The 12,691-nt window shown below is 45.0% G+C and overlaps 1 protein-coding gene across 4 annotated transcripts in view; it reads right to left on the bottom strand.

Annotated features, from left to right (window-relative positions):
- polr3e (polymerase (RNA) III (DNA directed) polypeptide E) overlaps positions 1–12,691 on the bottom strand; it is a 98,014-nt gene that overhangs the window by 49,649 nt on the left and 35,674 nt on the right. For all 4 annotated transcript variants that reach the window (XM_072481489.1, XM_072481487.1, XM_072481488.1 and 1 more), the window contains exons 9-15: positions 12,484–12,533; positions 10,681–10,800; positions 8,341–8,426; positions 4,108–4,152; positions 3,861–3,952; positions 2,869–2,989; positions 1,706–1,787 (exon numbers count right to left, since the gene is read on the bottom strand). In XM_072481489.1, the coding sequence (XP_072337590.1) occupies positions 1,706–1,787; positions 2,869–2,989; positions 3,861–3,952; positions 4,108–4,152; positions 8,341–8,426; positions 10,681–10,800; positions 12,484–12,533 (596 nt within the window). The remainder of the gene's footprint in view (positions 1–1,705; positions 1,788–2,868; positions 2,990–3,860; positions 3,953–4,107; positions 4,153–8,340; positions 8,427–10,680; positions 10,801–12,483; positions 12,534–12,691) is intronic.

Genomic DNA, 12,691 nt, shown 5'->3' with positions numbered 1-12,691 from the left:
AGGAATCAGGGATTACCCGTAGTCACCCTTAATCTTACACAGCTCTCCCCACCACCCCCCACCCCCAGGTCTCCAGCTCCTCCCGTCCACTGCCTCTTGTAAAACTCCTCCTCCCAACCTCTGTTCCTTCCCCCCAACTTTCCACCCCGGCTAGACCGCTCGGACCCTGTTCTACCAGGCTCCGATGGCCGCAGCCCCTCCCCCCACCTCACTCCCGTTCACTGGCCGGCTTAAACCGGCCAGCATGGAGGCCCCTGCCCGGGTCCCTTTCCCACTTGCCCGGCCCTAGGAAAGCCCAAAGATCCCCTTTTAGCACACAAACCCCGCATATCCACCTACACCCCAAAGAACCCTCATTTAGAGTGAAAGTCCCATCACTTCCCTTGTCCAAATATATACCACATTGGCTCCTTTAGTCTCTACACCCACACGCAGTGATACAAAAAAGAAGAAAATACAGTCATGAGGTTACATCGGCACATGGCCATTCCTCAATTTGTCAGTTCTGCCACAGTCCTCCTGCTTTCGCAAACACCTCCGCTGCTTCCGCCGTTCCAAAATAAAAGTCCCTGAGCTTGTAAGTCACCCTCAGCTTCGCTGGATATACAATGCCGCACCGCACCTTGCTAATGTACAGTGCCCTCTTCACCCGGTTGAAGGCAGCCCGCCTCCTTGCCAGCTCCACCGTAAAGTCCTGGTATACACGTATACCAGCTGCACCACCCGCTTCTGCTTGGCCCAGCTCAGGACATTCTCCTTCACACTGTACCTACGGAAGCACAGAGTCACTGCCCTTGGCGGCTCACTCGCCTTTGGTACAGGCCTCCACGACCGATGAGCCTGATCCAGTTCATATCGGGAGGGGTCCTCCCCCTCCCCCAATAGTTTTGCCAACATCGCGGCAAAATACTCAGTCGGCTTCGGTCCTTCAACTCCTTCGGGCAGCCCCACAATCCTCAAATTCTGTCGCCTGGATCTGTTTTCCAGGTCTTCCATTTTTCTTCGCAGATCCTTGTTAGTATCCATCACCTTCCGCATCTCTTTCCCCATCGAGGCAAGTTGATCACCGTGCTGCAATAACGTCTCCTCCACTTCCTTCAGCGCCTCCCCTTGCTCTCGCACCTTCGCCACTGCGCTCGCCACCTCCATCCTCACTGGGGAAACCGCCTCCTCCGCCAGCACACTCAAAACCTCCCTCATCTCCTTCCTCACCGTCTCCATGCATTTCGCAATCTGCGCCAACTGCTTTTCAAATTCCGCAGCCATCACCTTAGTTATTTCCTCAGCCGTAAGCAGTGCGGCCTTCCCTGGTGCTCCAGCCTCCATTTTCCTTGGTGACCCCACGGTGACCTTTCCACTCCCCGACGGACCTTCAGCTGTTTTTTTCCCGGCCGTTTTCTTGCTCACCCTCGACATTTTCCTTTGTTCTTTTTTTCCTCCTGTGTCTTCACTGTGCCTCCTTCCGTGCCTTTTCCCTGCTTTTGCCGCCTCCGTGGACCCTGGGACCAGGCTTAAAGCCCTCCATTGTGCGGCCGCCTCCCGCCCGCCGTCACCGGAAGTCCCCCAGTGACGACATTTCAAAAGACTGGCTGTAAAAATGCTTTGGGACATCCCATAGTTGTGAAAGGCAGTATAGGAATGCAAGTCTTTCTTTCTATTTTATTCAACTTTAACGGAGAACCAAACATAACGTTGCTGTACTTACAGCAAAGTCCCTTCCTCTGCACAGCACTTCAGCAGCAACTCCACTGTGCGGGCTGCAGCTATCCTTTGGATACAACACATCGCTGTTCAAACAAAGACAGCTACAGGTTACTCAAGTGTGAAAGAAAATTTATACGTCTTTTTAAAAATTCTTAGAACTACAACCAAGCAGTTAATTATAGATCCCCTCTCTACATGATCCGCTTGAGTAATCCAGTCAACAGATTTCGATCTCGAGCTCCCAGATATCTTTAGGCTCAGTAATGCACAATGTATCAGACTCCTTTATGCTTAAGGGCATCAGAAACAAAAGGCAGGTTTGTGAGAATAGGTTAAGAGATATGGGGGCGGGGTTAACGATTAAATGATAATATTGTTAAGTAGAGAGAAACTATTCCTCTGGTGAGGGCGGGGTAAATCCAAGAACATGGGGGACAAACCTTAACATTAGAGCTTGGCTAATCAAGGTTATTAAGGGCTATGGCAGGGTGGGTGTGGGGTGAGGAGAGAAGACAGATTAACCATCATAGAATCCCTACAATGTAGAAGGAGGCAATTCGGCCCATCAAGTCTGCACTGACCCTCCGAAAGAGCACCCCACCTAGACCCAATCCCCCGCTCTATCCCCGGAACCCCACCTAACCTTTTGCCCCTATGGGGCAATTTAGCATGGCCAATCCACCTAACCTGCACATCTTTGGACTATGGGAGAAAACCGGCGCATCCAGAGGAAATCTACACAGACATGGGGAAAATGTGCAAACTTCACATAGTCACCCGAGGTCGGGATGTTCTCCCAGTGTTTGCGTGCGTTTCCTCCAGGTGCTCCGGTTTCTTCCCACAAATCCCAAAAGACGTGCTTGTTAGGTGAATTGGAGATTCTGAATTTTCCCTCTGTGTACCCAAACAGGCGCCCAAGTGTGGTGACTAGGGGCTTTTCACAGTAACTTCATTGCAGTGTTAATGTAAGCCTACTTGTGACAATAATAAAGATTATTATAAAGATGACCGCCGGGTCACTATCTGTGTGGAGTTTGCACATTCTCTCTGTCTCTGCTTTCGTCTTGCCTCCACAACACGAAGATGTGCAGGATATGTGGATTAGCCACGCTAAATTGCCGCTTAATTGGAAAAAAAAACCCTATAAATATCTTCAGTCTGTACCTTTTCACGACCCAGCATCCCTGAACTAACATGGCCACTTGTTGAATACAACGTAGGACTGCTGTGGAATCTACTCCCGATCCGAGAAGACCCATCAGATTTGCAAATTGCACGACTTTCACTGGGGGGGGAAGCAAAGAAACCCGTTAGAAACAAATAAGTTTCCCTCCTCCTTGTACATTAATAAAAACCTTGTACTTAACTTACTGAAGCCAATGTTATAGGCAAGTTACTAGAGTATTTATACAAATACACTAGTATTGCTTAGAAAAATTCAAATAGAACACAGGATAAATTTTACAAAATACATGCTCCCAGCACAAAATCTCACCCGCTGGAAGAGTTTCTGTGATGCCCAGACATGTGTGCCCAGTAAGCTGGCACCATGCCAGATTTAGAAAAATTGCCCATTTATCATCTGAATACGGCAATAACATTAATTTGTACAGTGTATTTAGTGTAGTAAAACATCCCAAGCTTCTTCACATGAGTGTTATCAGACAGAACTTGATACCGAGCCATGTAAGGAGATATTAGCCAGCTTTGTCCATCAGGTAGGTTTTAAAAATCAAAGGAGAGGCGGAAAGGTTTGGGGAGGGAATTCCAGACCTTAGAGCTGAGGCAACTAGAGACATGGTAACCAACAGTGGAGCGATTAAAATGTGCAATGGCAAGAGGCCAGAATTACAGGAATGCACAGTTCTTGAAATATTGTAGAGCTGGAGGAAATGACCTGGATAGAGAAGGGCTGGAGGAAATGGAGGGATTTGTAAAGAAGGATTAAAAAGGTCGAGATTTGAGATGGTCTTCGATTGGAAGTCAATACAGGTCAGCAAACACAGAGGTGATGGAGTTTGTGCAAGTTAGGACACGGTCAGCAGAGCTTTGGATGAGCTCAATTTTACAGAGGGTGGAAGGCAGGAAGGTGTGGATGAGCATTTGGAGCAATACAAGAAAATAAACTTATCACTAGATAGTTGCAAACCACTCACCATTCTTCATCAGGGTCCTCACTTGATCTGCGAGGGGAAGAGTCCGTAGCTGAGCCATAGACAGCACATTGCTGGGGGCCAGAGGCACCTTCCTTAAACAAAATGCAGATGAAACTCTGAACAACACAGGTAACGTGCAAAGACTTGCAATCTCAGACTGATTAAAAAGAAAACTATAGCTCTTGAACAAAGCTTGCATTACATTCCAATTTGGGTTTAAGGCAACAAAGGAAATTAATCAACTTACAATTCCTCTTCTTCAACTGGAGGCATCAACATGGACAAATACTCACTGCAGAAAGAGTGGAAAAACTGTATGAATAGAAGGCAAGACCATCATTTGTACATCACAATACCTGGACATATTTTCAACAAGGTTTTAGAGTAGAAGCCATGCTCATCAAATTTGGTCCAGATTAACAAATTATTAGGATGGTGAATCAGGTAGATTCATCTACTCATATTTTTTTTTTAAAAAAAGCTATCACACAAGCCTTTAAAATCGAGGGATATTTTGCAAGATAAACCACAAATAGTTCAAAGGTGGTGCTACTTCGCAATGGTGTTCAATTGACATGAGTCGCATGTTAAATGATCAAAAAGGGAACAGAGCCTTAGGAACGGACAACTCCAAAGGGTCCAAGTCCAGCCAGCAAGCAAAGCAAATCCAGGCCATAATATCAGGTTACCTAGGGCTTTGGCAAAACCTCATACCAATCAAGAGGTTGATGAAAAGTTCAGCCAAGCGTTCAGTCCCTGATCATGATCAAGTCCCGAAAGAGGTGCTCTTAGGTAATTTGGACATTCTGAATTTTCCCTTCGTGTACCTGAACAGGTGCTGGAATGTGGCAACTAGAGGCTTTTCACAGTAACTTCATTGCAGTGTTAATGTAAGTCTACTTGTGACAATAAAGATTATTTAAAAAATAATCTAGTGAACAGAGATGGGGGCTCAGCAATCAGGTGATCCTGCAGTCGGCAGGTTGCCAACACCAACTATCCAGAAAGGAAAACTTGCATTTATATAGCATCTTTCACCAATGCTACATGTCCCAAGGCATTTTACAGCCACTTAAATAAAAGTGTGGTCACTGTTACAACATAGGAAATGTGGCAGCCAATCTGTGCACAGTAAGCTCGCACAGTGATGGGATAATGGCTAGGGTGTTCTATTATGTGATGTTGGTTGAGGGATAAACATGGACCAGGAGGTGGGAAGAACTCCCCTGATCTTTGCTGGCCAGGTTTAACATCGTGAGTTCGGTGAGGTGCTCAAAGCTTTCTCATGCTGTGAGAATGCAACTACAGCCAGGGCAGGAAGATGGAAACACACAAAAAGGAAGCTCAATCAATCTCAGCCACAGTCATGTGTTACAGGTTTGGTTTGTAATGTATTACGAAAGAGGTAGCAAGAAAGTGATTTATTTTGCTTATTTGTTGGATTAGTTAGGGAGGTGATGGATTTTCTGCTCCTCTTCCAGGGCCTTGTACCACATATGTTTTACCTGCTGCCGAGTTACCCGGGAGCTGAAGAAAACAGTAAATACAGCTGCTCCCTCTAATTCTCAACCCCCTGCAATGAGCCATTTTCCAGTTCTCTCCTCTCTGCAGCAGTGAGCTTCAAGCGGGGAAATGATGATTTGTGTTATTTTCTGCTATTTTCAGCACTAGTTGGGGAGGTGGGAACCGGCAAGAGGAACAATGCGTGCCCACAAGTGCATTAACAGTTGTTTCAGAAACTTGGGGATTGGGCAATTTGACAATCCACCACCAGTACACGTGATGAGAACTCCTCAATTGTCTAATAACATATCTAAAAGGATTTAAAAAAGGGGAATAAAATTTGGATTCCCCCCCCCCCAAAAAAAGTAGGTTCATGGAAATAGATGACAAGTCTATTAAAACACAACTCAAAACATGATCATTCTCCATTCCCACTCTGACCTCTGTCTCCTACATGCTTCCATTGAAACTCATACAAGCTAGGGGAACAACACCTCATCTTTTGATTAGGTATTTTACAACTATCCAAACTCAATACTCAGTTTAAGTTTCAGATCAAAATCACCATTACAATTCATTCAGATGCAGGTGCTGGTAATGATTCTGCTGTTGCCATTTTCGGTTCTTTTACACCCACTTTTCCTCCCATTATCACCAAACATACAAAGTAGCAAAGATTAGTGGGAGGCTAGAGGACTGAGAAATCTATAGGGGGCAACAGAAAGCTACTAAAAAAGCTATAAAGAGTAAGATAGATTATGAGAGTAAACTTGCTCAGAATATAAAAACAGATAGTAAAAGCTTCTACAAATACATAAAACAAAAAAGAGTGGCTAAGGTAAATATTGGTCCTTTAGAGGATGAGAAGGAAGATTTAATAATGGGAGATGAGGAAATGGCTGAGGAACTGAACAGGTTTTTTGGGTCGGTCTTCACAGTGGAAGACACAAATAACATGCCAGTGACTGATGGAAATGAGGCTATGACAGGTGAGGACCTTGAGAGGATTGTTATCACCAAGGAGGTAGTGATGGGCAAGCTAATGGGGCTAAAGGTAGACAAGTCTCCTGGATCTGATGGAATGCATCCCAGAGTGCTAAAAGAGATGGCTAGGGAAATTGCAAATGCACTAGTGATAATTTACCAAAATTCACTAGACTCTGGGGTGGTCCCGGCGGATTGGAAATTAGCAAACGTGACACCACTGTTTAAAAAAGGAGGTAGGCAGAAAGCGGGTAATTATAGGCCAGTGAGCTTAACTTCGGTAGTAGGGAAGATGCTGGAATCTATCATCAAGGAAGAAATAGCGAGGCATCTGGATGGAAATTGTCCCATTGGACAGACGCAGCATGGGTTCATAAAGGGCAGGTCGTGCCTAACTAATTTAGTGGAATTGTTTGAGGACATTAACAGTGCGGTAGATAACGGGGAGCCAATGGATTGTGGTATATCTGGATTTCCAGAAAGCCTTTGACAAGGTGCCACACAAAAGGTTGTTGCATAAGATAAAGATGCATGGCATTAAGGGGAAAGTAGTAGCATGGATAGAGGATTGGTTAATTAATAGAAAGCAAAGAGTGGGGATTAATGGGTGTTTCTCTGGTTGGCAATCAGTAGCTAGTGGTGTTCCTCAGGGATCAGTGTTGGGCCCACAACTGTTCACAATTTACATAGATGATTTGGAGTTGGGGACCAAGGGCAATGTGTCGACCAAGGGCAAATGTGTCCAAGTTTGCAGACGACACTAAGATAAGTGGTAAAGCAAAAAGTGCAGAGGTTACTGGAAGTCTGCAGCGGGATTTGGATAGGGTAAGTGAATGGGCTAGGGTCTGGCAGATGGAATACAATGTTGACAAATGTGAGGTTATCCATTTTGGTAGGAATAACAGCAAAAGGGATTATTATTTAAATGATAAAATATTAAAACATGCTGCTGTGCAGAGAGACCTTGGTGTGCTAGTGCATGAGTCGCAAAAAGTTGTTTTTCAGGTGCAACAGATGATTAAGAAGGCAAATGGAATTTTGTCCTTCATTGCTAGAGGGATGGAGTTTAAGACTAGGGAGGTTCTGCTGCAATTGTATAAGGTGTTAGTGAGGCCACACCTGGAGTATTGTGTTCAGTTTTGGTCTCCTTACTTGAGAAAGGACGTACTGGCACTGGAGGGTGTGCAGAGGAGATTCACTAGGTTAATCCCAGAGCTGAAGGGGTTGGATTACGAGGAGAGGTTGAGTAGACTGGGACTGTACTCGTTGGAATTTAGAAGGATGAGGGGGGATCTTATAGAAACATACAAGATTATGAAGGGAATAGATAGGATAGATGCGGGCAGGTTGTTTCCACTGGCGGGTGAAAGCAGAACTAGGGGGCATAGCCTCAAAATAAGGGGAAGTAGATTTAGGACTGAGTTTAGGAGGAACTTCTTCACCCAAAGGGTTGTGAATCTATGGAATTCCTTGCCCAGTGAAGCAGTAGAGGCTCCTTCATTAAATGTTAAGATAACGATAGATAGTTTTTTGAAGAATAAAGGGATTCGGGGATATGGTGTTCGGGCCGGAAATTGGAGCTGAGTCCACAAAAGATCAGCCATGATCTCATTGAATGGTGGAGCAGGCTCGAGGGGCCAGATGGCCTACTCCTGCTCCTAGTTCTTATGTCCTTTTGCCTTTTTATAGATCCTACCTTCCATCCTATTACAGACCTTCTCTTCTGTTCTTTGCTCCCCGCCCATCTTTCCTGCCTCTGCACTTGTTCAAAACCTGCTATATTACCACTTTTCCCAGTTCTGATTAACATTAACTGTGTCTCTCTCTCCACTGATGCTTTCTGACCTGCTGAGTGTTTCCAGCATTTTCTGTTTATATTTCAGATTTCCAGTGTTTACAGTGTGTTTGGACATCGGGGTCGATGATGAAGCGATACCATCTACATTCAATAACTACAGTAAATTGATCTTACGAAATCTCGCCCAGCTCATACCTTGGGGATTTAGTTAACTCGGTTGTCTCCACCATGCCAGCCAGCTGACTGAAAAGATATTGCCGCTCGTGCTCAGACCGGCTGTCCTGTATACATAACACACACATCATCAGTAATCTCAACATACACACAGAAAACACCGCCACTTTGTGCCTATCACAGACACAGGAAACACTGCCCTCTTGTGTCCAGTTCTAATTGTACAATACAACATTGAGACCGCACAATGCTGTCAAAACCACTGGAAGGTACTTCTTGAAGCTTTTTACTATATTTAACTGGCTGCTTTTAATAAGGAAAATATTTGCTAGTTTCATAGAAAACATGCAGCCCATAATTATGGAGCATTTATTGGGAGGTGAAGTTGGCCTGATTCTTTAAATGTAGTATGCATCATGTACATCAGTGTCCATGGGGTGGCATGGTAGCACAGTGGTTAGCACTGTTGCTTCACAGTGCCAGGGTCCCAGGTTCGATTCCCGGCTTGGGTCACTGTGTGCGCGGAGTCTGCACGTTCTCCCTGTGTCTGCGTGGGTTTCCTCCGAGTGCTCCGGTTTCCTCCCACAAGTCCTGAAAGACATGCTGCTAGGTAATTTGGACATTCTGAATTCTCCGTGTACCCAAACAGGTACCGGAATGTGACGACTAGGGGCTTTTCGCAGTAACTTCATTGCAGTGTTACTGTAAGCCTACTTGTGGCAATAAAGATTATTTATTATCTTAAATATTTATTATACGTAATTAAGGGGCAGCACGGTAGCATTGTGGATAGCACAATTGCTTCACAGCTCCAGGGTCCCAGGTTCGATTCCGGCTTGGGTCACAGTCTGTGTGGAGTCTGCACATCCTCCCCATGTGTGCGTGGGTTTCCTCCGGGTGCTCCGGTTTCCTCCCACAGTCCAAAGATGTGCAGGTTAGGTGGATTGGCCATGATAAATTGCCCTTAGTGTCCAAAATTGCCCTTAGTGTTGGGTGGGGTTACTGGGTTATGGGGATAGGGTGGAGGTGTTGACCTTGGGTGGGGTGCTCTTTCCAAGGGCCGGTGCAGACTCGATGGGCCGAATGGCCTCCTTCTGCACTGTAAATTCTATGTAAATTTAAAAAAAACTGATTCAAAAATAACTGGGAATTTAATGTGGACAATACACGATTCCGAAAGTAGATTGGGACAATCTGTTGCCTAATGCAGGAAAAATGAACAGTGAAAGGTAGATGAATAATAATTAGCAATCGTATTCCAACAGGGCAATGTCCAGTTTACATGGAACTATTCATAGGATAAAGAGTGCAGAAACTGGCCTTTTTGGTCCAACCAGTCCATGCTAGTGTTTATGCTCCACTCCAAAACAAAATGACTTGTAATCACAACCACTCACAATTGCACCAGCCATTAAACCTTTATTCTATCTGGCGCGCATCAGTATCATAACGTATGTAGTAGACTTTATTCAAAAGCGAGTCTGAATTGTACATGCATTGGGAGCAGAAGTTAGCAAAGCACCCCCTTACTCTATCTCCAACAGGGGAACAACTAACACCACATGGTGGAAATGGAAAGGTGATCAACAATAGCCCAGGCTCCTTTGACCTTCAAATGTATCCCCCGGAGTGGCACGACAAAGGAACTTAAGTTTGCCAGTGCTGCTACTACTTCTAATCCCAGACCCGGAAGACTCCACCACTCCTTCAGGAAATTATGGCATCACGGTGCGGAGGACCCGGGTTCGATCCCGGCTCCGGGTCACCGTCCGTGTGGAGTTTGCACATTCTTCCCGTGTCTGTGTGGGTTTCAACCCCACAACTCAAAGAAGTGCAGGCTAGGTGAATTGGCCAGGCTAAATTGCCCCTTAATTGGAAAATAATTGAATTGGGTACTAAATTTATTTCACAAAAAGGAAATTATGGCATTTTGACGTGGGATTTTATGAATGGATTTTCAATCCCAACAGCAAATAAGACTCCCCCAGCCACTCGTAAATTCTGTTTAAGTGGTAAGAACATCCTAAATTAAGTCACGATAAACTGAAATTAAATTATGAGGTGTCGGGGAACATAGGCTTTTAACAGGAAGATGCCCAAACAGTCATTTGGTAGTACAGAACTTGAATATTGCTGGAGAGAGACATTTTGTTGAAAAGGTTTTGTCTTGTACTCATCTGGACAATCGCAAGATTCCCAATGCCATGGGGTGATGCTCCTGATGAGTGCAAGACGAAAAGCTTCGACAAATTTATTTTTTCAGCAATGCATAAGATATCCATTTGAAGTCTTGTGCATCCGTTTTAATACTGAGAGGATGGAGAGACTGTAAGCCTTTCAAGGGTTAGAAATTTGGTGTACCTTCACACCACTGTAATGGAGGTGATACCAGGGCTCTTCTGCCTGTTTCTTCTGCAAGAACTCATAAGACTGGATACGACGCTGCCGAGCTTGCTCACTCTCAGGACGTGAGAAACGTACCTAAGGACAGCATAACAAAGATGATTTCTGGTACAGATATATGTATACTCCAAGTTGAACAGATCACACAATAAACACATCTTAAGACGCCTCAATAGCATTGGGAAAACACAATTAATGTACATTGTTGTAACGCAATAGTTGATAAAACAAGCTATGGATCATACATGAATATAACAACTTACATTTACACAGCACCATTACAATTATTTTTATTCATTCATGGGGTGTGAGCGTCACTGGTAAGGGGAGGATTTATTGCCCATTCCTACGTGCCCCTAAGAAGGTGGTGAGCTGCCTTCTTGAAATGGTGCTTGGTCTAGGTAGTGCCGTTTAGGAGTACCAGATCTCGACCCAGTGACAGTGAGGGACCACCAACATTGTTCGAAGTCAGGATGGTGTGCATCCCGGAAGGGAATTTGCAGCTGATGGTGTGCCCATGCACATGCTGCCCTTGTCCTTCTGGGTGGTAGTGGTTGTGAGTTTGGAATGTGCTGTCAGAGATATACTAATACATCCCAAGGCACATCACAGGAATGTTATCAAACAAAATCTCACACAGCCACACAAGACACAAGGGTGGGGATAGGGGGAAGGTTTTAAGGAGCACCCTCAAGAGGAAACGTAGGTGGAGAAAGAATTCCAAAGTTGGGCCATGTGAAAACACGCTACCTAAATGTAAGTCAAACCCAAGTCTATCCTGTGTGATTGTGCTCAAGGATATTTTATTATTTCAACGCTTTTCTACTTCATGTACAAGCTCAGTGATCTCTCACAGTGGGTCTGCACCAACCCTTTGAAAGAGCACCCTACCTAGGCCCTCCCTATCCCTGTAAGCACACCTAACCTTTGGACATCAAGGGGCAATTTGCATGGCCAATCCACCTAATCTGCACATCTTTGGACTGTGGGAGGATATTGGAGCACCCGAAGGAAACTCACGTAGACACGGGGAGAACATGTAAACTCCATATATCACCCAAGGTTGAAATTGAACCTGGTCCATGATGTTGTGGCGCAGTAGTGCTAACCACTGTGCCATCGGGCCGTGCTGATGGCTTGCAACAGATACCCTCCACACAATATTGACATCTGCTCTGGTATAAGCCACAGGCATCCTCCCCAGGGAGGCTACTTATAACATGTAAGCCTAAAAGGGAGCGTCATCAGGCTATTTGACTACAAAAGGCTTCAGCTGAAACCTGCCTCCACTCGATACATGTACGAATAGTTCAGCAGAGGTCGCTAGAGACTTGGGACACTTGTGAAGAATGGAATCCCCGAACGGAATCCTTTCCCAACCCAGACTCTGGCAGTAAACAAGGCCATTGACTAACCTTCCACTCTACAAGAAAAGACAAACTTGCCGTTATATAGTGACTCCCGCTCCCTCAGGGTTATCCAAAGGTGCTACAGTTAATAAAGTACTTTTAAAGCTGTTTGCACTACGAGCAAAGAATGTTTGTTCTTTGAGCCGTAAGCTCATTTCAGGAACCCTTGAAGTGACACTGCTTTAAAAAGTCTAAATAACCAGAGGATAAAAGGCTTAGACAATGCAACCAGGTAAACCCAAATTTCAGCACTCAGTTGGCAACTTGCAACAAAAATGATACGGAATTCTAAAGAACGGTTTCTTTTGTATTCGAGCAATTGTGTGGTGGTAATGAATTTGGTTCCACTTACAGTTATCTGTTTAACATCATCTTCTGCCTCATCCTGAGAAGAGTCACCAGCTGCAGAAGAACAACAACATGAGACATCAACAAGGACTTGACTTTGGCAGGAGACTGATGTGTGTTTCTGGTCACCGCCCCTCCACAGCCCAGCACCCTGTTCTCTCAGTAAAGGCTGAGGTATTAAACAGAATATGCAACACAAACAAGTCACTTGG

This window comes from Scyliorhinus torazame, chromosome 17, assembly GCF_047496885.1.
Source record: "Scyliorhinus torazame isolate Kashiwa2021f chromosome 17, sScyTor2.1, whole genome shotgun sequence".
Lineage (NCBI taxonomy): Eukaryota > Metazoa > Chordata > Chondrichthyes > Carcharhiniformes > Scyliorhinidae > Scyliorhinus > Scyliorhinus torazame.
Note: the sequence above shows the minus strand (reverse complement) of the source record. Positions and strands in the feature narration are given on the sequence as shown.